Genomic DNA, 27,959 nt, shown 5'->3' with positions numbered 1-27,959 from the left:
TGCATAGTGTACGAGCAAGAAACCAACGTAAATGTAGCTACCTAGGAAGCTCTATAAAAAGCTGCCTGATATAAATACTGTGTACCGGACAGGAACTCCAGTCCCGAACCTTGAGTTCTGTAATAGCGTCGGAGGTGCGGACACTATTAATTTCCAGGAAGGTCGTCTCTAACCAGAGCCACCTGAATTTCCAGAGGGTTTTGGCACCGTTCCTCACAAGCAACTTCTAATTAAATTGCGTCCCTATGGAGTATCGTCTTAGCTGTGTAACTGGATTCGTGTTTTCCTGTGAGAAAGCTCAGAGTTTGTAACAACTGATGGGAAGTCACCTAGTACAATACAAATAATATCTTGCGTTCAGTTAGGAAGCATTATAGGCCCTCTGTTGTTCCTGATCCAAACGATTTTGTGTATGGTTCAAAAAGTGGCAGTTGACTCTAAATAACGAAAAGTGAGAAGTTATCCACACGAATACTAAAAGGAATGCTCTAAATTTCGGTTACACGATACATCATACAAATCTAAAAACAATTATGAATAACTTAAATTGGAAAGATTACATAGATAATGTTGTACGGAAAGCGAACCAAAGACTGCGATTTATTGGCAAAACACCTAGGGAATGCAACAGGTCTACTAAACAGATTACTTACACTATGCTAATCCGCCCTCTTAATTTTGAATTGCAGAGTAATCATGTAGATGTGGATGAAGAAGGCCTGCGAACAACATGATGGTCTATCAAGAGTAATAACAACAGCAAACGACTAGTGTTGCGTAGCACTGCGCTGAGCCTGGAAAAACTTGAAAGTTCCAGAGCATGTGACTGTTTTGGAATGTTATCAATGTTATTTCTATGATGGCACAGTTCAAATTTGTGTTCGTAACAGACAAAGTACCCTACAGATGTCCTGTGACCGGTTGTAAAGGAAATTACCTAATAGGGACAAAGGAAGAACAATTATTAGGAAAAAGGAAACGGGCTATGCCAATGGAAAATTTAACTGTCAGATCCGGCCGGAGTGGCCGAGCGGTTCTAGGCGCTACAGTCTGGAACCGCTCGACCGCTACGGTCGAAGGTTCGAATCCTGCTTCGGGCATGGATGTGTGTGATGTGCTTAGGTTAGTTACGTTTAGTTAGTTCTAAGTTCTAGGAGACTGCTCCTAATCTATTACATATGGAAATAATACGATATCTCTTTCTTCCATCCACAGCGCCAGATATGTCCGTGGTGGCCAAAACTGGAAATAATATTTTCTTGGGCTGGGGATATGCACAACACTGTTACAGAAATATTTCAGTCCCGGCAACAAGATTTCACATACAGCAAGTTTTGCCGTCTCGCCACGGGTTGCAAAGTGTGCAGAGTAAATCGGTTCCACATTAACGCATTAGCATATCTACCAAATTTCACAGCCATACGATAATTACAGCCCACACTGCACCTCTACGAGCAAAAAAAGTGAGCTCCACGTCCAGGCCGTGAAGGCCCAAGGGATGTCTACCGGCCGCTGTGTCATCCTCTGCCTTGCTGCGTCATGCGGATGCGGTATGGAGGGCCATGTGGTCAGCACACCGCTCTCCAGACCGTTTTGCTGACTTTCCAGACAGTGGAACCGTAACCATTCAGTCATGTAGCTCCTCAATTGGCATCACGAGAATGAGTGTCCCGTAAAAGTCCTCCCACCAAGGAAAAATCCTTGTCAGTAACGGGAATCGTACCCAGATCCATCTACATTGAGCACTCAGATACGTAGACGGACACCCTTGTAAATAGCTGAATTTTAATTATAACCACCCGGCATTTAGAGTGGCTCTGCCCAACTTTCTTGTAACAGGACCCCGCTTTCGCTCACGTAAGGAACCGAGGCAGTGTAAAATGAGGAAATTTCGTTCGCCACTGTGCCGGACTGGGGACGTGCACAACACTCTTACACAAATATTTTAGCCCCGGCAGCAAGATTTCACATAAATCTAGTTTTGCCGTCTCGCCACGGGTTGCGAAGTCTGCAAGTAGGGCACGATAGTGAGTCGTCCACGGATAGTTCAGTCGATTAAGGCACTGCCCGTCAAATATTACATTTTGGGTTCCAGTGCTGGTCGAGCACAATGTTTTAAAAATGGCTCTGAGGACTATGGGACTTCACATCTAAGGTCATCAGTCCCCTAGAACTTAGAACTACTTAAACTAACCTAAGGACGTCACACACATCCATACCCGAGGCAGGATTCGAACCTGCGACCGTAGCGGTCGCGCGGTTCCAGACTGTAGCGCCTAGAACCGCTCCGCCACTCCGGCCGGCCAATGTTTTAATTTATCAGGAAATTTCACAGCAGCCTACATTACGCAGCAAAATAAAGGTATTTGTTCCATCTGTGACTGAGTTTATGTGCTTCTAATCTGCCGATGCTCCGCCATCGCAGGTCTTCCTGTAAGTGATACGTTGATTCCAGTTAGTCAATGTGATTATCCCAGATGTCTTCATGTCAAAAAAAAAAATCATCATTTGGCACTGTAGCTGCATGTCACGTTATTAAAACTATAAGTTTCGGTCAAACAGTCACAAAAAACTACATTAATTATAGAACATTCGCTGAAACATAATTGTTTACATTTATATCAACGTTCTGCATTAACTGTGAAATGCGACCTTTTCATTACGAGTGCCTTTTAATATATGATAGATCTGGGATACGTACGGTGTTAGTCACTCGTTGATAGCAGAAATGCGATCTGCGCGTCGACTGGTCAAATGCATAAATGTATAAATCCGTCACAGTGGCACTGAAGACTTCAGTGGAATCTGTCAGTGCGAACGCAAGGGGTGTGTAAATTCTGTTGGTTCCAGCACTCTGTTAGAACCACATAGGATTCAGCACTTCTTGTCTGTAACAAGTGTTATTCATCACATTTCTTTTGTGTACAAGTTGGAAGCTTTTGACCAGCACACTTCGACGTAAGTGGGTAGGTGCATATAGGCGTTCGTATTGCGGTTGCTTTCATACGAATTAGCTTCATAATACCACTAGATACCGACAGAGTTCTCACTCTTACGTGTTGTTATTCATGTAGAAATACCGTGTGCTAGATGTGGATCTTTTTTCGCTCTCGTACTTGCTTTATAGCACACGGTGGTCTTAATGTATTTGAATGTTAGGCATCTGTAACCCCAAGATACTTATAGGCAGCTGTTGTGACTGTAAGTGGTGTTTCATTAAAAGATAGCTGTACACAATCAGTTGCACTAGAAACATTTTATTTTCCAAAACTAGTTTTCAGGCTTATAACTCGTCATTATTGCATCTAATACAGAGGAACAAACAAATCTATGTGCATTGATTTCTACAAAATGATAACTGTACATATATAGCAGTAACATAAGCCTACATTGTGCACTTCTATAGCAATGGTGTGCTTCTCAATTAATACTGCAGGATTTGAAATATGTACTATAACGTAGTACAGTCATGTACGTTACTGCTGTCAAATTTTAGGCAGTGACAATTCTTAATAATGTTTTTCATAACTGTCATATAGAGTACTGACAGGTCGAAGGGTCTACATTACCTATCTTTCGTTACTTCTAAGATCTTATTCATATATACCTGTGACATTCTGGTAATGTAGACCCTTCAAACTGTCAGTTCCGCGTTTACTTTATACGACAGTTACGTCAAACATTATTAAGAATTGTCAATGTCTAAATTTGACAGCAGTAACGTTCGTGACAAGCTGTGTACTATGCTACAGGACATATTTCAGATCCTGCTGTATTAAGCCATTGTTATAGCAGTGCATAACGTACGTAGACTTATAGAACTGCTATATATGTACAGTTATCATTTTGTAGAAATCAATGCACATAAAGTTGTTTGTTCCTCAGTATCAGATGCCACAGATGGCTTAGAAACACGAAGACCTGTTTTGCCAGATGAAACATTTCTAGTGCAGCTCATGGAGTATACAAGTTGCCTTTTAATAAATTTCCGAAACATGTGGAACATCAAGCATTCAAGATTGATGATTTATATATTGGAGAGTGTTAATTTTGTGGCTTGTTTCTAAAGTACTCCAAGGAAGGCATTTACACTTAGCCAATTTGTAATGTGTATTGGCAGCCACCTGGGATGAATTGTAAATTTCACTTCTTTGTCAATTATATGACTTCTTTATCAGTTTAATTTTTCTATGGAAATTCATAGTCTTATACCACTTTTCTGATTTACGAGTTGTACCATGTGTAGACGTATCCATTTTCGAATTTTATAACTTGGTCCCATGGGACCACGTATATACTGAATACACGCTGAATTCTGCTTAAGGGTCACATTACACACATGTGTTCCCTCAGAATTTATATTTTGTAAGTGATTTTCAGCAGCTAAGGTTGGAATATCAATGATAAGATTTGCTGATGAAATAGCTATCCTCAGTGAAATTGAGGAAGAATTACAGGATCGGTTGAGTGGAATGAACAGTTTAATGAGTACAGAATATCGATTGAGAATAAATCGAAGAAAGATGAAAGTAATGAGAAGTATGAGGAATGAGAATACGGAGAAACTTAAAATCAGATTTGGTGATCACGAAAGAGAAGAGGTTAAGGTCTTCTCATATAGGCAGCAAAATAACCCATGACGGACGGAGTAAGACGGACATAAAAAGCAGAGTGGCACTGGAAAAAAGGGTATTCGTGGTCAAGAGAAGTCCACAGGTGTCGAACATAGGCCTTAAACTGAGGAGACATTTCTGAGAGAGTACGTATGGAGTACAGAAGAGTATGGTAGTGAAACATAGACTGGGGGAAAACGGGAACAGATGAGAACCCAAGCATTTGGGATGTGGTCCTAGAGAAGAAGGTTGGAAATTAAGAGGACTGATAAGGTGAGGAATGAGGAGGTTCTCCGCAGAATCGGTGAGGATAGGAATGCATATAAAACATTGAAAAGTAGAGGGGACAGGATGATAGGACATCTGTTATGAAGTCAAGGAACAACTTTCATGGTACTAGAGGGAACTGTAGAGGGAAAAAGCTGTAGAGGAAGACAGGATTGGAATATATCAGCAGATGATTGGGGACGTAGATTTCAAGGGCTGCTCTGAGATGAAAAGTTTGGCAAAGAAGAGAAATTCGTGGCGGGCCTCATGAAACCAGTCACATCAGTCAGAAGCCTGATGACTCAAAAAAAGTTAAGTTTGATGCTGAAGCAGCCCTCGGAGATTATCTGACGATGGAGAGAATAAATTTGCAATTAATGAGTTTCGTCGGTAGGAATTACGCTCTCAGGTTATTAGGCGGTGACCGGTGACTGCTGAAGAGGTACAGTCACGCTCAAAAGTATCCGAACGACCTGAATTGCATTTCACCTGATTCGAGTGCAACCCACATAACGCAGCTGTCTAGCAGGTCCTCTAATCGCTCCTTGGTACAGTCGTTTGACTATTGAAAATGGTTCCAACGAGTCACCACTAGAAAACACTGCTCTGTACAACTCAAGATGTAAAGTAATACTACGATACTACAAATATCAGGGAACACCTTATCACAGGTAAGACTGTCCTTAAGGCTTGTAAGCTCACATTTATTACAATAAATGACATACCTGAAATGTTACCACTCTCATTATTACGTCAGATAGGTAATGCACGTAGTAAGTTAGTCGTATTCATGATTTCCTCTTCAAAGTAACATACCGTACTTATTATTTAACACAAAATGACATTAAAAATTTAAGTTATTCACGAGCAGCTAGTTGAAAATATGTATTAACTTCAAATGACACGACGAACCGTCTCGTTCTGCATAGGGATTTAAACTCAGGTCATGCAGTCAAAGCAAAGATTTCATGACAGACGGAAACTAACACCAGTCATTCCTTATTAGGCATACAGAGAGTGATATACCTCGATTTTAGACAGTATCAGTTAGCAAATACCAACTTTAAATTACATAACGCAAACATTTTTAACGGACGCGAAACCCTACTCAGCACCTATTGTACTTGTTAACGAACTACGAGAGATGTTAAATATTGCTTCTTAACAAGTAACTTATTTGAAATGCCGTGAGGTAAAGCTTTGTGTTGGACAGAGATTCGAACCCAGAACCTAATAAGATAGATATCGAAGCACAATCAACTGTGACATATCGGATTTTCTCGGCAGTAGCTAGACGTTTTAACTGAAATGACGAGACCAAACAATAATTTTTGCCTTCCCCGGACTCCACCCCGGCATTTATCGCTGTTATATTCTAGAGAAAACAAACGTTAAATATGGGTTTATTGCACAAGCAGCGACATGTGAGCATGTTTGAACTAGAAATCATATGACGAAGAGGTCAGTGATGACTGGGAATAGAGCTCCACACATATCGTTGTTGACTACATACAAAGAGACGTCAGCTACCGAATTTTTCTCCACCAGCAGCTCGGAATAACATCTTGAACTTACAGTGATCTCGCAAATAGTTCTGTGTCTCACTGGGAGTCTAAAACGTCAAATATCGTTAGTGTTGACAACGAATGAAAATACATTAAATATCGCAATTATTATCCACCAGCAGATAGGTGTTCTCATGCTAGAGCTTGATAAAACATAATGAAATCTTTAGTGCTGGGTCAGGATTCGAACCCATTCACGCGCAATATGTGGAGATCTTGAGGAATGTGGAGTTTTGAACAAACAACAAACTGTAGCCGAGCTGTATTGTCAAGAGGGGATCAAATTCCGCGTTAAGTGCGGACTGAGGTTCATTCCCAGTCCAGAACCTATTTTATCGACATACATAAGCTCAGATAAAATATGGAATAACTGCCCTGTGAGCCTACATGGCGTTTGTTTCGTGACTAGAAATAAATAACTAGTATAAGAAACGTTACTGGTGATAGAGTTTCTACATGTCGCCACTCCAGATTTTGTTGTAGCCCAACCTAACGTCTACCTGTTAGAGAAGGAATATCATATTTAATGTGAATTTCAGACCACAATGCCATTGTATCTTCTTCACCTGGTGTAGCCAGAAGAGAATGGAATCTGTCTGTTCAGTAAATTCATTTACTTGGTTGGCCGAATCACCATGAACTAGCTACCTCGGCTACCCAGTGCATGCATTCATCTTTGTTTTGTTATCACCAAAATAAAATCACGTAACTGGCACCAACACAGAACTGCCAACAGTGTAGGATGCAGAAATTAAAATAGGAAGTGTTCCTTTCCACTTGAGCTACTCTATTGCGCTATCGGTTAGTTGAAAACGTCGTGGACTGCAAAAGAAAAGGTATAACTTTTTGTCTCTCATAAGTATTGAGCTGGCGATATGCATTATCCCACAGCGCTGTGGAATGCAGAAGTTGTGGGGGAACTGTTGATGACTTCTGGAGCTGTTATAGCTACATGTCAGCTAGTGGGGTAATGGTAAGTATCGCGCACGGTAGGTAAGATGTCGCGTGTTAGAGTACATTCACTGCTATATTTTTTACAACGCAATTCTGCTGTATACTAAAATTATCAATCTAATGGTACTTGTAACATAATTTCCTTCACTTCTCAACCCAAAATAGTCGTATGTGGAAAAAGGGCTAACTTCTGCGACATTTTGTTCATTTCAGGTTTAATAGACAGCCAGACAGTAGATGCGTCTCGAAACTTTTGTATTATGTATGGGTAGAGCGCATCGTGCCAAAATACGTCGGAAAGTATTTTCTAATTAGCTGTCGTCTGGTAGTGGCATTTTATTCTTCTTCAAACCTTGTTTGACAGCTTTAACTCAGAACAAGTTTTCTACATGCGTATAATCAATAAACTGCATGTGCATTTTCAGACTGTTATAGATGACATCAGAGATTTCGCATATATCGTTGATGATTAATTTCTCTCTCATGTTTACTATTGTTTTAACAACATTAAAGGAAACCTTACGAAAATTGTGAACTGTATCATAAAAAATGAAATAAAACTACCCACGATAACCTTACGACGAAAGTCTGTTTTAATAAAACTGAGCCGGCCACGGTGGTCTAGCGGTTCTAGGCGCTCAGTCCGGAACCGGGCAACTGCTACGGTCGCAGGTTCGAATCCTGCCTCGGGCATGGGTGTGTGTGGTGTCCTTAGGTTAGTTAGGTTTAAGTAGTTTTAAGTTTTAGGGGACTCATGACCACAGATGTTAAGTCCCATATTGCTCAGAGACAATAAAACTGACTATCTGTACACATGCGTGCCTCTATCGTCACGAACTGGTAAAATACTACTCACTTATATTTTGATTGGGTCTGTGTTTAATCGGTATGCTGTGTCATGTTCAAGAGGTATGCAAATGTGGCATTTCATAAATAAAGTTATGCATTCCTAGAAACCCAAAATGTGTTTGTCAGCAGCGGAAAGAGGCGTTACCTGTTGTGCAGCATTGTACGTTTTCCACCATTGCACTACGAGCTGAAAGTATTTTCTGGCGATTTCCTTACCGATGTTTGATCTGACTGCTTGTAGCTCTTTCACAGAGGGGATAAAAACGCTACAATCAGTGAGACTGGAACTGCGAACCATATCAGACATCTTTTCACAGGTCACCACGTTACCACAGAGCTGGCGAAAAAGTATACGTCTTAGCTTCCTCTTACGAGACCAATAGTGGCCAGAACTCGGAAACCGCTATTTGAAGGACGAGATTAGCTGCGATTTCCACGTGCAACGACTTGCTTGGGCTGAAAACCGTAAATTTACAATCTTTTGTTACACCTCAAGCGATAATAACTCAGATTATTCAATGGAAATGACAGGTAAAAATCAAGTGAACTTTGAGGCTTAATTCTGTGCACACCAGGAAGTAACTCGTCGATCACAGAGTTGCCAAACATATATTGCCTTGTTGCCAAATCTCAGTTACAATACCAGCAGGAAGAAGACGAACCGATGTGATCTTACAGCGGGCTGGGAAGTGACCATAGCTGGTGTCTCCAAGTCGCGGCTGCTACGGTCTGGAATACGTAATGCGTCTGATTCGCATTTCTGTAACTGGGTTTAGGGACTGGAGCGTAGTTACTAATAATACTCAGAACTGACTGCATACTAAGCATCATAAATCAGTAACTCTTATTGTTGTGACTTGGCAAGACAGCCAAGTCACAATGAGAGGAAGCCGAAATGCACGCGTTTAATTACACGCTGACTGGCGCGAGGTCTGGAACAGTTAAGGGAATTAATAGTAGCAAATGAAGTACGTAGTTGATATAATACTTAACTTTAATCCACAATTGTAGAACATCGCTCTTGATTGTACATGCTACATAAAATAATATCAAATGCTATGGCGCCTTGCTAGGTCGTAGCAAATGACGTAGCTGAAGGCTATGCTAACTATCGTCTCGGCAAATGAGAGCGTAGTTGTCAGTGATCCATCTCTGGCAAAGTCGGCTGTATAACTGGGGCGAGTGCCAGGACGTCTCTCTAGACCTGCCGTGTGGTGGCGCTCGGTCTGCAATCACTGACAGTGGCGACACGCGGGTGCGACGTATACTAGCGGACCGCGGCCGATTTAAAGGCTACCACCTAGCAAGTGTGGTGTCTGGCGGTGACACCACACTTATAGTTGTTTTTATATTTCTTTCGTAAGTGTACTCAAAACTAAGAAATTCATTCACAGACGTTTTCGTGCCTCGCCGATAGTCGAGCACAACAAACAAATAAAAATAAAAAAAAGGTTGTGTGTGTCTGTGTGTGTGTGTGTGTATGTGTGTGTGTGTGTGTGTGTGTGTGTGTCAGAGAGAGAGAGATAAAAATCAAAAAGAGTGAGAGAGAGAGAGAGAGTAAAAAATTGTAAAGGAATTGAATCATTAAAATGACACGTTCCACATCATTGCGAAATATCGTATTCATGATCTATAATACAAGAATTAATGTAACATAATCTAATCTAATCATATCATATTGATGACTAGCCATGAAGAGTCATGAATTACCGAAGTTTTTGCCAATACAAGTAACAAAATCTAAACTTGAAAATAAATGACGACAGTTTTTGTAATAAACCGGGACTTCTATCAAGACCCTTTCGTCCCTGTTAACTAATCACGAAAGATGTCTGATATACCTCTATTCTGAAGTAACAAAGTGTGCATGCATTTAAAGATGAAGTGCATGATGTGATGTTCTGTGACGGAGATACGAACCCAACACGTAATCGGATTGTTAACTAAGTAAAATCAAATGTTACGTATCGGTTTTTCTTACCAGCTGCTAGGTGCTTAACTCTAAAATAATGATACAAACTTTTGTGCCCAAGCGACAATCGAACTGCTCACCTACCGTGCATCCACGAATATAGCTTAAGTATCAGTTGCTTACTCACCAATAGTAAGATGTGTGCGTGTTTGACCAGAAATAATGACACCTATTGCGATTGTTGGCAACACATGAACAGACATTAAAAATGCACGTTAATTTTCACTAACAGGCCGGTGTGCAAGTGATAGGGCTTGAAATGAAATTATGAATATTTTTGTACTGGATGAGGATTCGGGACCATATACTTACCTTTGGAGGAGACCTAGAGGAGACTGCAGTCTTGAGAAAAGGAACAAAATGATTGAACTATACTGTTCCGAGATATTCAGATCCTCAAAAGAGGAGATACGAATTCGAATCACAGTCCAGCACCAATTATTTCAACGTCTCTAGTTCAATGAAGTACAAGTAAAGTAAGAGATCTGTTCCTTTAAATGGCTCATCGGTCATCAAATAAAATAAAATTTTCTAATGTAAGTAAGTTTACTAGCGACTGTATTTCTGTTTACCTAGATTTCCGCTATGTCATTTCCCAACGTAAACCGGCTCTGCCCAGTTGGTAATGAAGGAACGTGATGTTTAATGCGGATTCTGGATTATAACATCTTTCTCTTGATGTTACCGGGGGTAAAGTAAATCTGTTTGTGCCTCTTAAAAGTAAATGCCTGAACCCATGCATTGCACCTGTGATAGTTCGTCCCACCAGACCATTGTGGCCACATTTCCCAGCCCCAGGAGTGTACTGTAACAGGTGATGTGCTTAGCTTACAAAATTAGTCACGGTGAAAAAACGCGAGACTATTAAATGGCTAAGTAGAAGCAAGCTTGGTAGAGGCCACTGTGTGCGAGCTTTTTTTCTGATATATTTTATGGAGCTGCGAATTTCCAGAAAAAATTCTGTATCGAAATCGGAAGAAAGCCTTTACACATCAAATCCTCTTGGTAGTTCGACTCAGTAAGTTGTGTTAATGGTCATTGATCCTGGCTTTGTGACTGCCAAGCTGCTTCGCAAGACCAGCGTCACTGAAGAAATTCCAATCGACCATCAGCGACACGAATTTCAATATCAGTCTTCACTTAAGACTCACATGCCAGGGTGATAAGTATGAAGGAAATGAACCTCTTGATTACTATAGGGCCTCTATGCTAAATTTCCACAGTAGCAATTAGGAGCCCCCTGCAGACATTTGCTAACAGTGGCTCTAGCAACTTACTTTTTCTCTGGGTAGCTTCAAATACGGGCAATTTTGGCGCCTTAAATCCAATTGAATATTTTAAATATCACTTGTGAACAGCGTTCACTTCTCCATTAATTAAGGTATAGACCTCAAAACAAGCAATTTGCCTGAGTAGCTACAGAGCAGGATCTGATAGGTACTGACACAATGTTTTGCATCCATTTACCATAGAGAATCAAAGAAAGAAACCAAACACATTACATTGCATTTACTCTCTGTGCCTTGACTAGCACATATGAATCCATGACAATAATAAATTATTTGGGGAACCTCCCGTGAAAGGAAAAAGTACAGAATGTGACGCTTTAATGGTAGTGCACTGGATCAGAAACAATGAAATTAATTCTGTGCCACATTAATGTATTGCATTCTAGTATAATAAAATAATCATCAAACAAAAACGGTTTTGTGCCTCCTTTGCTATCAAGAGTGAAACACAAATCGTAGAAAGATTTTATGGGTCACCGCTCAACAACATTAAAGCATTTTACTTGGTCGAGAGTGCGGAGTGGAGCAGACGTTGTCGGCAAAAGGCGAGACAATGTAGTGCCTCAGCCCTTGCCGGTAGGCAGGAAACGGGTCCCAGAGAACTCAGACGCACGCGGTGTTCAGAGGCAGATGGTCGGCAAAGAAATCTTTCGCTAAAACGTTGTTGGACCAAACTATTATTACCAGTGTGACAGAAAGCGAAATCTATTGTAGATTCTCTTGAATTACACTCATACCTTCAGCACCGAAAGGAAAGGGGCGATAAAAACTTTGTCGACGTGTCCTTTTAGTTACCAGACGTCGCATTAGCTAGTCTCGCGGTTTACCTCAAGACTACGGTCGTAGTCAAGAATAAAGTACTAAGACTGAAGTCAAGACTTCCTCTGGGATGTGCCGTAGTCTACAATGTTGCCAGATCGAGCATATTGCCGGACATAGGATTCTGAGAGGAGCACAACTGTATTGCCCACTTACGTAAACGACTCGGCGGCCAATTTATTGCTCTAAGGCTGTATCTACAACACATATTGCACGCTGAAGATCCAGAAGAATTAAAAAACAAAAGTAGTTTATGAGAGCAACGTTAACTATAGCATTCGAAGTATTCATAGTATTGTATACGTTTGTGTAAATGCCTTCCAATTCCCACTCAAGGAAGACAAGGATACACAGTCTAGCTTCAATATCATAAATTCGCCTCAGTTTGCGGATGAACTCAGAATTAGGTTGATAATCATTTTGAATATTTAGCAGTACTGTACCCATTGGTGTCAAACTCGTTTTCAACCAATGATTCCCACAGATACAGGAACACTACTTGTGATATTTCATAGACAAAGTACTTACGCAGTGCTATCAGACGAAAAGATCAACCTGACACAAACTGTGAGAGGTTTGTTTTACAACCTTCGTACCTGGATAATGAGCTTTTTCCTATTTGAGATGTCTGTGAACGTTGCTGCTTGTGATGATTTAGGACGAAACTAAATTCCTTCAGCTACGACATTGTTTAAAGAAATCGTCTTAACGCCACTAAATCGTGGTTTGTGAATCATTTACCGGCCGTACTCTGCAGCATTTCGCTGGCTGAAAGGCAAAAAGCTTACTGACAAATTTCACAGAAGGAAAAGAGGGACGAAATGTCTCCCACTAAAAGGTCATGTTGTTTTATTTAAATTATTACAAAATCGGGTAAAACGAACAGTCAGGTTGTCAGTATAAGCACATTACTATTGTCAGTATGATTTTGCACTGCCCAGGGCGTGTAATGACAAACGGCTAGTTTAGGTCAGGCATATTGTATTCCGAAGTGGAAGAGAGAGCACCACTAAACTCTAATCCATATGCATTGCATACACACAGAAATTACTGTCACAGTGTACTTATGGAGCCCAATGAGTGAATTGTGTATTTCCCAGTGAGAAAGATCACTGGCAAACAGTCTTTGCTACATTATGTTACTTAAACTGGTGTCACTCTGAGCTAGAATTTATGGTCAGCGACTAAGTGTAAGGTCAATCACTCAGATGCGAGTTTTGCAACTGTGAAATACTTCCCTGCATTATAGGAGCGAATATTAAATTTGAGCCAATATTGCGGAAATTTTGTACTTCGATAGTTTAGAATGAAAATCTTTCTGTTTATTGCAAAGGAAAACATTTGATTTTCTAAATCATTGTCTGTCATACACAACTTGAAACAGGTCATGTCGACGAAATCATATGGAAGAACTGACAGCGACGTATATCGGAAGGCAGTAAGATCTCTTTACCTTTTGGCATCACACACACACACACACACACACACACACACACACACACACACACACATTCTTTTTTTTTTATTTGTTTGTTGTGCTCGACTATTGGCGAGACACGAAAACGTCTGTGAATGAATTTATTAGTTTTGAGTACACTTACGAAAGAAATATAAAAACAACTGTGAGAGTTACTGATTTATGATGCTTAGTATGCAGTCAGTTCTGAGTATTATTAGTAACTACGCTCCAGTCCCTAAACCCAGTTACAGAAATGCGAATCAGACGCATTACGTATTCCAGACCGTAGCAGCCGCGACTTGGAGACACCAGCTATGGTCACTTCCCAGCCCGCTGTAAGATCACATCGGTTCGTCTTCTTCCTGCTGGTATTGTAACTGAGATTTGGCAACAAGGCAATGTATGTTTGGCAACTCTGTGATCGACGAGTTACTTCCTGGTGTGCACGGAATTAAGCCTCAAAGTTCACTTGATTTTTACCTGTCATTTCCATTGAATAATCTGAGTTATTATCGCTTGAGGTGTAACAAAAGATTGTAAATTTACTGTTTTCAGCCCAGGAAAGTCGTTGCAGGTGGAAATCGCAACTAATCGTGTCCTTCACATAGCGGCTTACGAGTTCTAGCCACTATTGCTCTCGTAAGAGGAAGCTGGGACATATACTTCTTCGCCAGTTCTGTGGTAACGTGAGGACCTGTGAAAAGGTGTCTGATATGGTTCACAGTTCCAGTCTCACTGAGTGTAGCGTTTTTATCCCCTCTGTGAAAGAGCTACAAGCAGTCAGATCAAACATCGATAAGGAAATCGCAAGAAAACACTTTCAGCTTATAGTGCAATGGCGAAAAACGTACAATGCTGCACAACAGGTAACATCTCTTTCCGCTGCTGACAAACAAATTTTGGGTTTCTAGGAATGCATAACTTTATTTATGAAATGCCACATTTGCATACCTCTTGAGTATGACACAGCATACCAATTAAACACAGACCCAATCAAAATCGAAGTGAGTAGTATTTTACCAATTCGTGACGATAGAGGCACGCTTGTGTACAGATAGTAAGTGTTATTAAAACATACCTTCGTTGTAAGGTTATCGTGGGTAGTTTTATTTCATTTTTTATAATACAGTTCACAATTTTAGTAAGGTTTCCTTTAATGTTGTTAAAACAATAGTAAACATGAGAGAGAAATTAATCATCAACGATATATGCGAAATCTCTGATGTCATCTATAACAGTCTGAAAATGCACATGCAGTTTATTGATTATATGCATGTAGAAAACTTGTTCTGAGAAAAGCTGTCAAACAAGGTCTGAAGAAGAATAAAATGCCACTACCAGACGACAGCTAATGTAGAAAATACTTTTCCGACGTATTTTGGCACGATGCGCTCTACCCATACATAATACAAAAGTTTCGAGATGCATCTACTGTCTGGCCGTCTATTAAACCTGAAATGAACAAAATGTCGCAGAAGTTAGCCGTTTTTCCACATACGACTATTTTGGGATGAGAAGTGAAGGAAATTATGTTACAAGTACCATTAGATTGATAATTTTAGCATACAGCAGAATTGCGTTGTAAAAAATATAGCAGTGAATGTACTCGAACACGCGACATCTTACCTACCGTGCGCGATACTTACCATTACCCCACTAGCTGACATGTAGCTATAACAGCTCCAGAAGTCATCAACAGTTCCCCCACAACTTCTGCATTCCACAGCGCTGTGGGATAATGCATATCGCCAGCTCAATACTTATGAGAGACAAAAAGTTATACCTTTTCTTTTGCACTCCACGACGTTTTCAACAAACCGATAGCGCAATAGAGTAGCTCAAGTGGAAAGGAACACTTCCCATTTTAATTTCTGCATCCTACACTGTTGGCAGTTCTGTGTTGGTGCCAGTTACGTGATTTTATTTTTGTGATTACAAAATAAAGATGAATGCATGCACTGGGTAGCCGAGGCAGCTAGTTCATGGTGATTCGGCCAACCAAGTAAATGAATTTACCGAACATGTGCAAATTGATACAGGGAGCCTGTGTGTCAGAATTCTCAGCCAGTGTGGTACAACGGCGTTATGATAGAAAAATGAGCCACTGAGAAGAGGATTGGGTGGTCTGTTGGGCTGATGATAGGTTCGTATGTCTGGTCTGGGTTCGATTCCAACTTTGGTCAATGGTTTTAGATAGGGAGAGACAGATTTCATTCTCTTCTAGCTACACCAAGTGAAGAACATGTAATGGCATTGTGGTCTGAAATTCACATTAAGAATGATATTCCTTCTCTACCAAGTAGACATTAAGTTGAGCCACAGTAAAGTCTCGACTGGCGACATGTAGAAACTCTATCACCAGTAACCTTTCTTATACTAGTTATTTATTTCTAGTGGCGAAACAAACGCTATGTAGGCTCACAGAACACTTATTCCATCTTTTATCTGAGCTTCTGTATGTCGATAAAATAGGTTCTGGACTGGGAATGCAACTCAGACCACCCTTAACGCGGAATTTGATCCCCTCGTGACAATACAGCTCGGCTACAGTTTGTTGTTTGTTCAAAACTCCACATTCCTCAACATCTATGATGTGTCGACAGAAGTGCCGACACAGTGTGGTTTGAGGGGACCGCAATGCACGCTATAATATCACGAAGGATGGAGTGAGGTCTGAAACAGGATACGTAATGAATGCTATAAAGAAAAGTACGTAGCTTCTGGAATACTTAACTTTAATCCATCCTTGTTGTACATCTGGAGATTGTGGCGATACAAGCGAGACTCTTTAGATACAAGCTATCTAAGGCTAATGGCGCCTTGCTACGTCGTAGCCATTGACTTAGCTGAAGGCTATTCTAACTATCTGCTCTGCAAATGAGCGAGGCTTCGTCAGCGTGCATCGCTAGCTACGTCGTCCGTACAACTGGGGCGAGTGCTGGTACGTCTCTCTAGACCTGCCGTGTGGTGGCGCTCGGTCTGCTATCACTGAAAGTGGCGACACGCGGGTCCGACATGTACTAATGGACCGCGGCCGATTTAAAGCTACCACCTAGCAAGTGTGGTGTCTGGCGGTGACACCACAATCTCCACATATTGCTCGTGAATGGGTTCGAATCCTGACCCGGCACTAAAGATTTCATTATGTTTTATCAAGCTCTAGCATGAGAACACCTATCTGCTGGTGGATAATAATTGCGATATTTAATGTATTTTCATTCGTTGTCAACACTAACGATATTTGACGTTTTAGACTCCCAGTGAGACACAGAACTATTTGCGAGATCACTGTAAGTTCAAGATGTTATTCCGAGCTGCTGGTGGAGAAAAATTCGGTAGCTGACGTCTCTTTGTATGTAGTCAACAACGATATGTGTGGAGCTCTATTCCCAGTCATCACTGACCTCTTCGTCATATGATTTCTAGTTCAAACATGCTCACATGTCGCTGCTTGTGCAACAAACCCATATTTAACGTTTGTTTTCTCTAGAATATAACAGCGATAGGTGCCGGGTTGGAGTCCGGGGAAGGAAAAAATTAATGTTTAGTCTCGTCATTTCAATTAAAACATCTAGCTACTGCTGAGAAAATCAGATATGTCACAGCTGATTGTGCTTCGATATCTATCTTATTAGGTTCTGGGTTCGAATCCCTGTCCAACGCAAAGCTTTACCTCACGGCATTTCAAATAAGTTACTTGTTAAGAAGCAATATTTAACATCTCTCGTAGTTCGTTAACAGGGACAATAGGTGCTGGGTAGGAATTCGCGTCCGTTAAAAATGTTTGCGTTATGTAATTTAAAGTTGGTATTTGCTAACTGATACTGTCTAAAATCGAGGTATATCACTCTCTGTATGCCTAATCAGGAATGACTGTTAGTTTCCGTCTGTCACGAAATCTTTGCTTTGACTGCATGACCTGAGTTTGAATCCCTATGCAGAACGAGACGGTTCGTCGTATCATTTGAAGTTAATACATATTGTCAACTAGCTGCTCGTGAACAATTTAAATTTTTAATGTCATTTTGCGTTAAATAATAAGTACGGTACGTTACTTTGAAGAGGAAATCATGAATACGACGAACTTACTACGTGCATTACCTATCTGACGTAATAATGAGAGTGGTAACATTTCAGGTACGTCATTTATTGTAATAAATGTGAGCTTACAAGCCTTAAGGACAGTCTTACCTGTGATAAGGTGTTCCCTGGTATTTGTAGTATCGTAGTATTTTTTACATCTTGAGTTATTGCGATACAGAGCAGTATTTTCTAGTGGCGACTTGTTGGAACCATTTTCAATAGTCAAACGACTGTACCAAGGAGCGATTAGAGGACCTGCTAGACAGCTGCGTTATGTGTGTTGTATGCGAATCAGGCGAACTGCAATTCAGGTAGTTCGGATACTTTTGAGCATGACTGTACGTTACTGGAGCTAGTTCGACACACAAAGTGCACTTTATCACACTTTGAGTTCATGTAGCGTGGAGAGTAAAGTTCCCACTACAGATCCAATGTTCAAATGGTATCACAACCGAGTAACTTTCCCCTGTTGTTGCGCGTTGCGTAAGCTTTGACATCTCCTTATTACGAGTCAAAAATCTAATCGTGTTGTGCATAAGTCACATTTTCTGTTCGGTGTTATATATCATGGCACGAACAATGCTCATGTTCATTTATGGACGCTTGTGGTTGGTTCAAGAAAAGCGTCAGCTTTCAACAGCAGCCGGCCAGTGTGGCCGAGCGGTTCTAGGCGCTACAGTCTGGAACCGCGCGACCGCTACAATCGCAGGTTCGAATTCTGCCTCGGGCATGGGTGTGTGTGATGTCCTTAGGTCAGTTAGGTTTAAGTAGTTCTAAGTTCTAGGGGACTGGTGACCTCAGAAGTTGAGTCCCATAGTGATCAGAGCCATTTTTTTTTCAACAGCATTATGATTAGAGAATGTATGGAGTACCGAATTTACACATTAAGCAGCGTTATTCAGTTACCGTTGGATTTCTGTCGGAAATACCGCAAATAGCTAATGAGCGACGAAATGTTGCACATGATGAATGTGAAATGGCATGTGTGATCTTTACAATGGAATCCGCGTGCCTTCACTGCTCTGTAGTTGCAGAGTACCAAAGCTCAGATCAGCAAATAACAGCACGTGTAGCTAGTGTTAATGTTACCTTGTTTGGTAATTTCTTATATTAACTTTCTTTTTGTGTCTTGGGAAGCCCGCAGGAGCGCTTGCTGAGTGCTGAGTGTCTGCTCGCTGGTGAAGCTGGTTAACCACACACGAATGCAAATGGCTCTGTTTACTCAAGTAATTAACTTTAAAACTAGCTAGCAAGACGTGTTTTCCAGAAGATATGGCATTCGTAAACCTCCGGCAACAAGAAGAGTACAGAGCGAGGAATGTTTTTTTTGTCGTTGCAACTTCTCGTATATTTGTTTCCTCTCCCGCGCAAATGCTGCACAATAAATCGTTAAGTGAAGAACATTTTTCAGACTGTGAATCCTTGGCTTGCATTACATTAGGGTCGCTGTTCGCGTGGGAAACAATATGGCCAGTAACGTCACACGCTGCAGTTGCTTAAAGAGATGTACTACGGAGAGGCACGAAAGAAATTGCTGTTGAGTACGTCTGTTGGGTCCAACTCCCCACTATTGTAACTAAAGGTACACTGTTAAAAAAAAGCCTTTCTCTCACCATAAACCAGTAATGATACTGGCTTTGTGATTATGTTTGTAGATCTGTTATTCCCATTTGTAACAGAGGCACATGTAAATGTGCAATTATAGTATCAATCGAAAAACATAAGTGGCGAAAAATTCATAAAAAAGGTCCATCCCTATAGGTTCAAAAACTTGCCTCAGTTGATCTGCTTCTTAATATGTCCCCTTTCTGATGATTTATAAAAAGACAATTCCATTTTGTACGTTGCCTGTTTACAATCACTGCCATTTATATCATGTGATCAGTGATTTGCTATTTTCAAGTGCTGCTGCTGTCGTTGTGATTTTGCACCAGCACCCTGCGTTTAGATACATAGCCGCCATCGTCGTAGACTCGAGCGAGAACAACGTTCCACACTCGTTACCGATATAAAATTGCATTACACCATTTTTGGTAGTAAAATTCCCATTTATACAGTATATATGTTTTTATATACCATATATATTAAAAATATGTAGCCATATCCGTCGATATGTTTATTAGAGTATCGTGTAAAAATCTGAATTAAATCGGGAAAGATCTCGATATTTTTAGCAACAACTTTAAACAGCGAGTTGTCTTGATTTTTGCACTATACTCTAATAAACGTCCAGACGGATATAGGCATATATTTTTAGTATATATGATATATAAAAACATATATATAGTGTAAATGGGAAATTTTATTACCAAAAATCTCGAAAATTTCTAGACCGATTTTTTAAATTTTTACATAAGCTCTCGGACAAACACAAGCTACATATTTTTAACGTATATACTATATAAATGTATGTACAATAATATATTAAGAGGGAAAGTTATTAGAAACAAATCTCAAAAATTTCTTCACCGATTTACTTCAGATTTTTACACGAGCTCTGATAATCACTTAGATAGGCATAGACTATATACAGGGTGTTTCAAAAATGACCGGTATATTTGAAACGGCAATAAAAACTAAACGAGCAGCGATAGAAATACACCGTTTGTTGCAATATGCTTGGGACAACAGTACATTTTCAGGCGGACAAACTTTCGAAATTACAGTAGTTACAATTTTCAACAACAGATGGCGCTGCAAGTGATGTGAAAGATATAGAAGACAACGCAGTCTGTGGGTGCGCCATTCTGTACGTCGTCTTTCTGCTGTAAGCGTGTGCTGTTCACAACGTGCAAGTGTGCTGTGGACAACATGGTTTATTCCTTAGAACAGAGGATTTTTCTGGTGTTGGAATACCACCGCCTAGAACACAGTGTTGTTGCAACAAGACGAAGTTTTCAACGGAGGTTTAATGTAACCAAAGGACCGAAAAGCGATTCAATAAAGGATCTGTTTGAAAAATTTCAACGGACTGGGAACGTGACGGATGAACGTGCTGGAAAGGTAGGGCGACCGCGTACGGCAACCACAGAGGGCAACGCGCAGCTAGTGCAGCAGGTGATCCAACAGCGGCCTCGGGTTTCCGTTCGCCATGTTGCAGCTGCGGTCCAAATGACGCCAACGTCCACGTATCGTCTCATGCGCCAGAGTTTACACCTCTATCCATACAAAATTCAAACGCGGCAACCCCTCAGCGCTGCTACCATTGCTGCACGAGAGACATTCGCCAACGATATAGTGCACAGGATTGATGACGGCGATATGCATGACGGCTTCGTCAATAAACAGAACTGGCGCATATGGGGAACCGAAAAGCCCCATGTTGCAGTCCCATCGTCCCTGCATCCTCAAAAAGTACTGGTCTGGGCCGCCATTTCTTCCAAAGGAATCATTGGCCCATTTTTCAGATCCGAAACGATTACTGCATCACGCTATCTGGACATTCTTCGTGAATTTGTGGCGGTACAAACTGCCTTAGACGACACTGCGAACACCTCGTGGTTTATGCAAGATGGTGCCCGGCCACATCGCACGGCCGACGTCTTTAATTTCCTGAATGAATATTTCGATGATCGTGTGATTGCTTTGGGCTATCCGAAACATACAGGAGGCGGCGTGGATTGGCCTCCCTAATCCCCAGACATGAACCCCTGTGACTTCTTTCTGTGGGGACACTTGAAAGACCAGGTGTACCGCCAGAATCCAGAAACAATTGAACAGCTGAAGCAGTACATCTCATCCGCATGTGAAGCCATTCTGCCAGACACGTTGTCAAAGGTTTCGGGTAATTTCATTCAGAGACTACGCCATATTATTGCTACGCATGGTGGATATGTGGAAAATATCGTACTATAGAGTTTCCCAGACCGCAGCGCCATCTGTTGTTGACAATTGTAACTACTGTAATTTCGAAAGTTTGTCTGCCTGAAAATGTACTGTTGTCCCAAGCATATCGCAACAAACGGTGTATTTCTATCGCTGCTCGTTTAGTTTTTATTACCGTTTCAAATATACCGGTCATTTTTGAAACACCCTGTATTTTAATGTATGTACAGGCTGAGTCACCTAACGTTACCGCTGGATATATTTCGTAAACCACATCAAATACTGACGAATCGATTCCACAGACCGAACGTGAGGAGAGGGGCTAGTGTAATTGTTTAATACAAACCATTAAAAAATGCACGAAAGTATGTTTTTTACACAAACCTACGTTTTTTTAAATGGAACCCCGTTAGTTTCGTTAGCGCATCTGAACATATAAGCAAATACGTAATCAGTGCCGTTTGTTGTACTGTAAAATGTTAATTACATCCGGAGATATTGTAACCTAAAGTTGACGCTTGAGTACCACTCCTCCGCTGTTCGATCGTGTGTATCGGACAGCACCGAATTACGTAGGGATCCAAAGGGAACGGTGATGGACCTTAGGTACAGAAGAGACTGGAACAGCACATTACGTCCACATGCTAACGCCTTTTTACTGGTCTTTTTCACTGACGCACATGTACATTACCATGAGGGGTGAGGTACACGTACACACGTGGTTTCTGTTTTCAATTACGGAGTGGAATAGAGTGTGTCCCGACATGTCAGGCCAATAGATGTTCAATGTGGTGGCCCTCATTTGCTGCACACAATTGCAATCTCTGGCGTAATGAATGTCGTACAGGCAGCAGTACATCTGGTGTAATGTCACCGCAGGCTGCCACAATACGTTGTTTCATATCCTCTGGGGTTGTAGGCACATCACAGTACACATTCTCCTTTAACGTACCCCACAGAAAGAAGTCCAGAGGTGTAAGATCAGGAGAACGGGCTGGCCAATTTATGCGTCCTCCACGTCCTATGAAACGCCCGTCGAACATCCCGTCAAGGGTCAGCCTAATGTTAATTGCGGAATGTGCAGGTGCACCATCATTCTGATACCACATACGTCGACGCGTTTCCAGTGGGAGATTTTCGAGCAACTTTGGCAGATCATTCTGTAGAAACGTGATGTATGTTGCAGCTGTTTGGGCCCCTGCAATGAAGTGAGGACCAATGAGGTGGTCGCCAATGATTCCGCTCCATACATTTACAGTCCACGGTCGCTGTCGCTCTACCTGTCTGAGCCAGCGAGGATTGTCCACGGACCAGTAATGCATGTTCCGTAGATTCACTGCCCCGTGGTTTGTGAAACCCGCTTCATCGGTAAACAGGTAGAACTGCAACGCATTCTCTGTTAATGCCCGTTGACAGAATTGCACTCGATGATTAAAGTCATCACGATGTAATTGCTGATGTAGCGACACATGAAACGGGTGAAAGCGGTGACGATGCAGTATGCGCATGACACTACTTTGACTCAGTCCACCGGCTCTCGCAATCTCCCGTGTACTCATGTGTGGGTTCATGGCAACAGCAGCTAACACACCAACTGCACCCGCTTCTCCTATGACGGACCTGTTACGGACCCGTTTGCGTGCTACGACCATACCTGTTGCATACAGTTGGCGGTAGATGTTTTGCAATGTGCGGCACGTTGGATGCTCTCCGTCCGGGTACCGTTCTGCATACACCCTGCAGGCTTCAGCTGCATTTCGACGACACTCGCCATAAATGAGTATCATCTCCGCCTTTTCAGAGTTCGAATACACCATGGTCACAGTTCCTACAACACTACACTATCACAGACGTCTGGTAACACGGTGTACTACAGTTAGTCTGCATGAGGAGACGAATGCAGAATAACAATAGCAGCAAGCGCTACATGCGGACACTGCGACACTAGACCAAACCACAGCAGTGCACTACAGCCACACTCGTAAACACGGTCGTCATCGTAAACATGTCCCTGCAGATGCTGCTCGCCGACCGTTGCCCGTGTTTGTTACAACACGCAACTGAACGTCGGAGGTTTCAAGAGTCAACTTTAGGTTACAATATCTCCGGATGTACTTAACATTTTACAATGTAACAAACGGCACTGATTACGTATTTGTTTATATGTTCAGATGTTCTAACAAAACTAACGTGGTTCCATTTAAAAAAACGTAGGTTTGTGTTAAAAAACATACTTCCGTGCATTTTTGTATGGTTTGTATTAAACAATTACACTAGCCCCTCTCCTCACGTTCGGTCTGTGGAATCGGTTCGTCAGTATTTGATGTGGTTTACGAAATATATCCAGCGGTAACGTTAGGTGACTCACCCTGTATAACGGGGAAACGCTTTTTAGCAAAAATCTCGAAAATTTCTTCACCGATTTATTTCAGATATTTACACGATTCTCTAATAAACTTCCAGATGGACATTAGCTATATACTTTCCTGATACAGGTGGTATAAGGGTATATAGGGTGTTTCACTAAATGTGTTTGCCTCTGTAAGTTACGAAGTGATAGACAACGTAAATATTTATTTTGGTACGTCAACATAAGAAACATTACACTGTCTGCGGAGCTATGAACATAGTTTATTGTGTTATTAACCAAACAGTTATAGAAAAAACGATAAAATGTTCAATTGTTCAAATGTATGTGAAATTTTATGGGACTTAACTGCTAAGGTCATCAGTCCCTAAGCTTACACACTACTTAACCTAAATTACCCTAGGGACAAACACACACAACCATGCCCGAGGGAGGACTCGAACCTCCGCCGGGACCAGCCGCGCAGTCTATGACTGCGAAAAAAGATTACATTTTTTAAATGGAACACTAGTTGTTTCTATCATGCGCTGGAATCAGTAACACCAGCTCTGTATACATCAATTTAAATTACATTCTTATCACTTTTAGTTTGGAAGCTACAGCCCTTCAAAGTTTCAGGGGCAGATACCACACACGCTGCGCATAACGCAATGCGCCATCTAAATGTGGTGCGACCGAACTGTAACGTAGCTGGTGTTACGGAGCGAGTAGCTTCGTCGATGCGCTGTTAGACTGCCGACTGTCGCCGCACACAGCCGTATACCCGACAGTTTGAGCCACACAGACAAACGGGGCTCAATATACCACAGTTACTGACGTCGGATGAAGATGACATACGCGAACAACGAGTATGTTGACATGCTGCTGATGCTCGGCGTGTGCCGACACGGTGCCACTGAAGCAATCATGGCGTACGCCGTGAGATATCCTAGGTGAAGAGTTCCGGCAGTCATAACGTTCTTACGTGCCGAACAACGACTTCGGGAAACAGGCAGCTTGGTAATGCGTTACAGTAACAGACGAAGAAATGCAAGAAGTGAGGAGACGGAGGTGTTTGTTTTAGCTGCAGTATACCACGATCCTCGTGTCAGCTTACAAGCAGAGTTGCTGCAGTCGCTGGGTTCAGTCTCACATCTGTGTGGCATATAGTACACGGCCACAGGTTTCACCTGTACCGCCTGTCACTGACCCAGGAGCTGCATGGTAACGATTTCCGTGTGAGAGTTACATTCTGTGAATGGGCCATGCGTAATTTTACGCTGGAGTTTTTACAAGGTGTTATGTTCTCTGTTGAGTCCACGTTCACAAAATACGGTGCAGTGAATCGCCACAACGTGCACTCCTGGTGCCACAGACAATCCTCGGTTGGTATGACCTGTCGACAGTCAACGAAGGTGGTCTATTAATGTATAGTGTGGGATCCTTAGGGATGAAATCATCGGTCCACACTACTTCCCATGTACACTTACAGGTGAGTTATATCGCGCGTTTATAGTCGACAGTGCGGGTGGTCTCCTTGAACATGTGAGTCTACACACGAGAGTCCATATGTGGATGCAGCACGATGGTTACCCAGCCCATTCTGCGCGTGTTGTTGTGGAAGAACTAAACAACAGGGTTGCAAGAAGGTGGTTGGGGCGCCATGGTCCTCATTCATGGCCCACAAGGTCGCCCGACTTAACACCATTAGATTTCTTTTTGTGGGAACATCTAAAGGATCTTGTTTATGTCACTGAGCCCACATCCCCAGATGATCTAAAACGGTGGTTTGAGTCATCATCAATTGCCTGTTTTCCAACAATAACTAGATCAGCTTTCTCATCTTTTGCAATTTTGGCAAGAATCTGGGACACATGAATGGGTTGCAGGGTCTCATATTCAGGACCTGAGATTTCAACGTGGATACCACGGTCCACTCCCATCGCAAGAGCAGTTCTCAAGGTTTCTTGCGCTTGGGCTGGTCCACAAGAAACAGCAACTATTTCTGAGGCTAATTTTTTTTCTTTCATTCGAACCGCCTCCTCCACGGCGATTTCATCAAATGGATTCATGGAGTGTTTGACTCCATCTGTAACAACGCCTGTTTTATCTGGTTTCACACGAATCTTAACAGCATAATCTATAACGCGCTTCACACCAACCAAAACTCGTGCCATTTTATTGCAAAAGTACCAACTACTTAAGGACTTAAAACCTTTAACCCCAAAGCTCCTCACCACTGCTCACTGTTTTAGCACGCCTCTCACAGATGTTCCGCCCGTCTCCAGATTAGAACTATGTGAAGAGCTGTGCATCGAGAACGCATGTTGCTCCGTGACACCGGCGATGTTACATCTCGTCCGCAGATCCTTTAGAAGGTGCATTGCATTGTGCATTCAGGAACATGGACACACGTTTGAACATCTCATTTAAATCAACTTCCCACCGCCAGAACATCCATCACCCACCACACAGTGGTGGTATCTGTCCCTGTAATTTTGAAGGGTTGTAGGTCCCAAACTAAAAATGATAGGAATGTAATTTAAATTGATGTATACACAGCTGGTGTTACTGATTCTAGTGCATGATACAAACAACTATTGTTCCATTTAAAAAAATTGTATCTTTTTGCCGTAACTCTTTGGATAATAACACAATAAACTATGTTCATAGCTCTGCAGACAGTGTAACGTTTCTTATGGTGACCTACCACAATAAATATTTCCGTTGCCTATTACTTCGTAACTTACAGAGGCGAACACATTTAGTGAAACTCCCTGTATATAGGATATAAATGGGAAACAATTTTAGAAAAAAATTGGAAAAATTTTTGACCGATTTACTTCAATGGTTCTGTTTTCAGTTCTCCTTCGCAGTCGCTTTTAACAGAAGGGAAGGTGTATTTCTGGTTTATGGCTGAAATACTACTTCACAATCGGAATGGTCTGAAACTTTGTAATCCTGCCCGTCTCCAGATTAGAACTATGTGAAGAGCTGTCATTTAAGCTACTATTCTCACAGATCCAAGCAAGCAGAATTAGGGTTAACATCCAGTCGAGCCTAATGCAGACTAAGAGGAGAAAAAGGGAAAACGACGCATCACGAAGGAATTATCCGTATGGGTTGGAAACTGGTAAATATGACGTGCATGTACAGACAAACAAATGATTACAATGTCAGGATAAGTGGAAGATTTATTCAAGAGAAAGAACTTTTCAAACTGGGCAAGTCAATAACGCGTTGGTCCACCTCTGGCCATTGTGCAGGCAGTTATTCGGCTTGGCGTTGATTGATATGTGAGGACAACATAACACCCAGTCCACCGAGCGAAGAAAATCTCCTATCCGGCCGTGAATCGAACCCGGGCCCTTTCGGCTAGCAATTTACGCGTTGACTGCGCAGCTACCGAGGCGGACTGCTCCAAATGTTCTCTATTGGGGAGAGATCCGGCAACCTTGCCGGACAAGGTAGGGTTTGGCAAGCATGTGCCCGTGTGCGGGCGGGGATTTTCTTGCTGATTTGTAAGCCCAGGATGACTTGCCACAAAGAGCAACAAAACAGGATGAGGAATATCGTCGACGTACCGTCGTGCTGCAAGGGTGCCGCGTATGACAACCAAAGGGGCCCTGCTATGAAATGAAATGGCACCCCGGACCTTCACGGCTAGTTGTCTGGCCGTATAGCGAGCGACAGCAAGATTAGTATCCCACCGCTGTCACGGGTGTCTCCAGACACGTCATCGCTGGTCATCGGAGCTCAGTTCGGAGGGGGACTCATCACAGAAGACAGAAACTCCAGTCAATCAGATTGTAGGCCCAAGACGTGTCTGGAGACGCCCCGGACAGCGGTGGGATACCAATGTGATCAACCTCCGTATCCTCATTGCAACAACGACTGCACTGCTTTCTGCATGCTCT

General features: G+C 42.0%; 1 protein-coding gene across 1 annotated transcript in view; it reads right to left on the bottom strand.

Moving 5' to 3' along the window:
* The window catches only part of LOC124722379 (electron transfer flavoprotein subunit beta-like), a 184,835-nt gene extending 158,616 nt beyond the window's left edge, over positions 1-26,219 (bottom strand). The window contains exon 1 of the mRNA XM_047247553.1: positions 25,806-26,219. Coding sequence (XP_047103509.1) covers positions 25,806-26,219 — 414 coding nt within the window. The remainder of the gene's footprint in view (positions 1-25,805) is intronic.
* Positions 26,220-27,959: the final 1,740 nt, after the last annotated feature.

The sequence above is a fragment of the Schistocerca piceifrons genome, chromosome X, assembly GCF_021461385.2.
Source record: "Schistocerca piceifrons isolate TAMUIC-IGC-003096 chromosome X, iqSchPice1.1, whole genome shotgun sequence".
NCBI lineage: Eukaryota > Metazoa > Arthropoda > Insecta > Orthoptera > Acrididae > Schistocerca > Schistocerca piceifrons.
The sequence above is the reverse complement of the archived record's forward strand: the minus strand, read 5'-3'. Positions and strand labels throughout refer to the sequence as shown.